The sequence below is a fragment of the Aethalodelphis obliquidens genome, unplaced genomic scaffold (assembly GCF_003676395.1).
Source record: "Aethalodelphis obliquidens isolate GAN/ISIS:26980383/991018 unplaced genomic scaffold, ASM367639v1 scaffold11, whole genome shotgun sequence".
NCBI classification, from domain to species: domain Eukaryota; kingdom Metazoa; phylum Chordata; class Mammalia; order Artiodactyla; family Delphinidae; genus Aethalodelphis; species Aethalodelphis obliquidens.
The window spans coordinates 19,176,042-19,180,504 of NW_020837955.1; the positions used below are offsets into that span (position 1 = coordinate 19,176,042).

The 4,463-nt window shown below is 56.2% G+C and overlaps 1 protein-coding gene across 1 annotated transcript; it reads right to left on the minus strand.

Moving 5' to 3' along the window:
- Nucleotides 1-1,434: 1,434 nt before the first annotated feature.
- On the minus strand, nt 1,435-3,433 carry NPM3 (nucleophosmin/nucleoplasmin 3). Its single transcript, XM_027112384.1, has 6 exons — nt 3,299-3,433; nt 2,924-3,009; nt 2,563-2,682; nt 2,372-2,465; nt 1,892-2,013; nt 1,435-1,796 (listed from the first exon to the last, which is right to left on the minus strand). The coding sequence occupies exons 1-5, from the start codon at nt 3,414-3,416 to the stop codon at nt 1,901-1,903; spliced, it is 531 nt and encodes a 176-aa protein (XP_026968185.1). The 5' UTR covers nt 3,417-3,433; the 3' UTR covers nt 1,435-1,796; nt 1,892-1,900.
- Between the last annotated feature and the right edge of the window lie 1,030 nt (nt 3,434-4,463).

The following is a 4,463-nucleotide window of genomic DNA, read 5'->3' on the forward strand; positions in this document are numbered from 1 at the left end:
GCCCAGACCACTGGCGGGGCACGTAGGACCCTGCACCGCGGCGTACCCCTAAGAGCCCCTAGAGAGGCGGCGCGGGAAGCCGCACGGCCACAGGCGGTTTCAACCTCGCCCACCAGAGGGCGCCAGCTCCACCTTCCCCTCTACCTCCTGACCCCGTGCCGCGGGTAGGTGAATGGTTCCATTCTGGCTGCCCCCTCCACCCCGGTTCCTGGTGGAAGCACTTCAAGAAAGTCCTGGAGAAGAGAAAGGGGCCTGCGACCCTGATCACCGCAACAGAGAGAGGGATCATCTTCCTTTATCCTCAACTTGAGGAAAAAGCCAGGTTAAAAATCAGACCTGTTTGGTCCTCACCACAGGGAGAAGGGAAACTCCCCCAGGGATGTGTTGAGGAGGGAGTGCTTTTCAGTGTTGTGGGAAACACTCTCCAAAGTTTACCACACCTGCCCCAATACCAGCCTCTTCGGGTTATCTAGGGACCCCTCCCACTTGTTCACTCCTTTGCCCAGAGGCCAGTGTGGGAGAGAGTGGAGGGAGTGGGCCGGGTCCCACCAGGCACTGTTCTCTGTCCCTCCTCAGCATGTCTGGCCCCAGGCTGTCTCATGAGGTAACCCTTTGTTTGTTTGTTTGTTTATGGGGCACGGAGACCACCCCTCCCACCCCCCAACCGACACAGCTGCTGAACTGCTGACCTCAGACTTGGTCATATACACACTCATGCTCACACCAGGTACATCCCTTTCTCTTCCTGGCACAGCAGCAGCCAAGCCCTAGAACCACCTTATTTCAGGCACCAGAGACCGCCCCCACACACACACACACAGACCAGGCAGAGGGCTGGGGGGCAGGAACCCCTTAGCCCAGGAGGCTGAATCCCAGGGGCTCCTCTCTACCCCCATATGCCAGGCCACCCAGATTCTGGTTTCCCTGTCACCCAATCTGGCCAGCCCCCTCCATCTGGCCCCTGGAATCAGGTTTCTAAGGGCCCAGGCTGGCTCAGAGATGGCCTGCATGCCTGCAAGGAGGAGCAAAGACTGGCCTCTACCCTACCCCTCACAGGCCCTCTCAGGGCTTGAGCCCCCTCATGGGGCTAGGGATGCACATTCCTCGTGCTGCTTAAGCCCCCTTATCTGTCCCCCTGCCCATCAGCCTGAGTGCTGACAGAGGCCCAGACCCCTTGTTTTGATGCTGATAACCTCCTGGGATGGCCCTCCCCCACCTTTAAGGACTGGGAACGAGCTTGGTGTTGGGAGGTCCTCTTCTAGGAAGGCATTTGGGGCCCAGGCCTGGGCTAGTCCCAGGGCCCTGGGAAGAGCAGGATTCCACATTTCCTCACCCTCCCCCAGGCCCAGGGCCACCCTTTGTGCTGCCACAGTGCCACCTGGTGGTCCCTAGGGGAATGCCACCCCAGCAGGGAAAGAAGCCACACAAATGAGCTGCAGAAAAAACTCCACACCACTTTATTTCAACCTTTATCCAAAAATGTAAAAAAATGTTAAAAATGTGTAGTCCTGAGCTTCAGATGCTGACCTCCAACCTCACAGGCAAGTGGGGAGAGAGGGTCAGGATGGAAGTTCAGAGTTCCTCCCACTCCTGAAGAAAAGGGAAGCTCTGGATGTGGTACAGGATTAGAACACCAGGGCACTATGGAGAATGGGACCCCCTCTCTCCTAGCACCAGACCAAACCCCACCCACCCCACCCCACCACTACCCATCCTCTTCAATGGAAAAGACACAAAATTCTTGAAACTTGTACAGGAACCTGGTGCATGGTGCATGTGGCAGGCAGCTAGCTGACCTGAAGAGAGCAAACAAGGGGTCAGCATCTAGGTCCAAATCTGCTCCTCCTGTCCCCTCCCAGGCCCTGGTGGGCATGCCTCCCACCCAACTCACCAGGGAGGGTTAGAACCTGCCCCCCTGCTTCTTGGCAGGCAGGATGGGGCACAACTCAGCTTCCTCCTCCTCACTGCCCTCTTCTTCGCTCTCTTCCTCAGAAACATCATTGCTTATAGTAACTGGTAGACACACAAGCAGTAAAGGGAGGAAGAGAAGTTAAAGCCATACCCCCTTCATACTACAGGTCATTTATTCATGCCCTGTGGCTCTAACCTTGTAGGGACCCTGACCTCCCAGAACTTATGGTCTAGGTGGGAAAAACCTCAGATACTAAACTAGATAACAAAGAGCCAAAGGAGTCCACACCACTGGAGCTAAAAAAGCCGAGACAGGTTCCATGAAGAATGGCTTGAGTAGGACAGTAAGTGGAGGGCACAGCATACAGAGTCTGTATAGGAACCGCACTGGGAGATAAGGCTGGGGTGGGGTAGGAGTCCTGATGGACAGTCTACTGGAGGCAAAGGAGAAGACTCTCACCAATCTGGTGCCGCCCAGTGATCCGCACAGGGCCAGAACCTGACTTCAGGCGGAAGGTTACAGGTGGTTGGAGCTGGAAGTCATCCAAACTGAGCTGGGAAGAAGACAAGGATGAAGGTCTGGCCCACCCCATCTTGTGAGAAATCCTGAAGTCCTCAATTCCTATCTCCCAATCCCCCAAGGGAACTCACCATGGGTTGGCAGGACAACTTGAGGTTGGCCACAGGGACTGCGATCTCCTGGTGGTCATGATTCCGGGCCACGACTTCTACCACATTACACTCATCTTTGGCCCCCTCAGTGAGGCAGAGCTGGGAAGGGTACACAGGGCCTCAGAGTCTCCCCAGTGAGGGTGGAGACCACAAACGGAGGCATCTACCCTACGACTTGCCCAGCCTCAGGGGTCCCTGGATCACCTGGCCAGGGGACCCCCCATGTGGGGGTTAAGCAGAGGAGGTGACTCCCAGTAAAGCGGGGGAAGGGAAGAGACACGCGGGTAGAGGCCCGCTCAGGTCAACCTATTCCCCGCCACTCCCCTTACCCGCCCCTTACCATGGTCAAAGCCAGCACGTGCTCCGCATCATCCTCTTCCTCTACCTTGAAGGTGAAAGAGCGGGTATGGCCTGAGAGCTCACAGCCTGGAAGAGAGAACAGGGTGAGTGTGCGGGGGCGTTTCTCCGAATCCCGTTCACGTGCAGCCATGGGCTGACCGGCCATTCACACGCCCGCTCCTCAGGAAAACCTGGAGCGCTCGGCCCGGACCCCGCCCAGCACGACTAGGGCAGGGGCCTGGCTACCCCCTTCCGCTCCAACTGCCGCGTGTGAGGCCCCCTCCGCCCCCACCCACGTCGTGCACCCATCTGCTTTCCTGTTCTTCAGCCCTGCCTCTGCCCCCGCACCACCCTCAGCTCCTCCTTTCCTCAATACCGAAGAAAAAACTGTCCATAGTGACCGGGGCAGGGACTCGCAGACCGCCGAACCCCCCGGCCCGGACTCGGCTCTCCTGACTCAGAAAGGCTAAGGCGGCGGCAGCGCCGGCGGCCATGCTGCAAGGGCCGTCTGCGGCTCCGCCCCCGACACGTACAAAGCCGGGGACTCGTTGGGGTTCCGGCCCCGCCTATTAAAGGAGACGCTCGCGAGGCGCCCCCGGTCAGGGGCTCCATCAGCCCAGTCTTGTTCAGGAGCCTCAGACCTGTTGCGTCTGTGAGACCGCAAAGAGAGCAAGTAACATCACAAAAGCATCAACTTGGGACTAACGTTAACGTCCTTGCTCACTTCAAGACTTTCTGAGGGCGGTTCCTGCCTCCATTTTCTCTAGTTCTGCACTCTGTCTAGTGTCCCCTCTCCCAATCCAGGGTAAGCTTTCGTCAAAGAAGTATCTGAGAATGGAAACCTTTCCAATTCCCCCAGCAAAGGCGAGATACAGTGCAGCGTTTTTCCTATAAAAGCGAATACGCTCAGATTTGCCTTCCCTTCAAGGGAACCGAGGAGCCTGAAGGAAGACTTTCAGCTCCGGGTACTTTGTATCCCCACCACTCCATCCTCTCCTGGATGTACTCCCTGCTCTTAACAACCCTTCAGCTCACTATCCAGATGGTGGCGTATCTTCACTGAACTTCAGATGCTGGCTGGATGCTGGTGCTTGCTAGCACAGGACGTTAGCTCAAGCGTGGGACTAATTGCTTATCCTGACAGAGGCTGGCTAGTCCAGGAACATCTTTCTTAGACTCCCGCCTCATAATTTGGGCTACGCCCCCAACTTTCACCTTCTGACCAAATTATCAGGCAACTGTGTTCCTTATTCTATTAGGTGGCAGGAACTCACTCAAACTAGCTGCCCTAATTTACCCCCAGGTTATAATTGTGGCAAGAGGGTGGCTTAGCCAAAGCCAGTCTTTTGTTTTGCCTTGAAGAAAATATGGAAAGCAATCTTTTAGTGGAGATGGAAGTGGGAGAGAACTGCCTTCAAGATCCAGTCCCTAACTTGGAACAGCTGTGGAAAGGAGGAACACTTGCTCGGGAATGCAAGGGCAGGAGAAAACGTAAGAGGCAGAAACAGGAAGGAGGTTTACACAGTACACGACCACACACA

Bases quoted from the DNA above. Each gene is read 5' to 3' on its own strand.
- NPM3 (XM_027112384.1), bottom strand. From the start codon at position 3,416: ATGGCCGCCGGCGCTGCCGCCGCCTTAGCCTTTCTGAGTCAGGAGAGC. The intron at 3,010-3,298 runs GTATTGAGGAAA...TCTCTCTTCCAG, and splicing joins TATGGACAGTTTTTTCTTCG to GCTGTGAGCTCTCAGGCCAT. The intron at 2,683-2,923 runs GTAAGGGGCGGG...TACCCTTCCCAG, and splicing joins ACGTGCTGGCTTTGACCATG to CTCTGCCTCACTGAGGGGGC.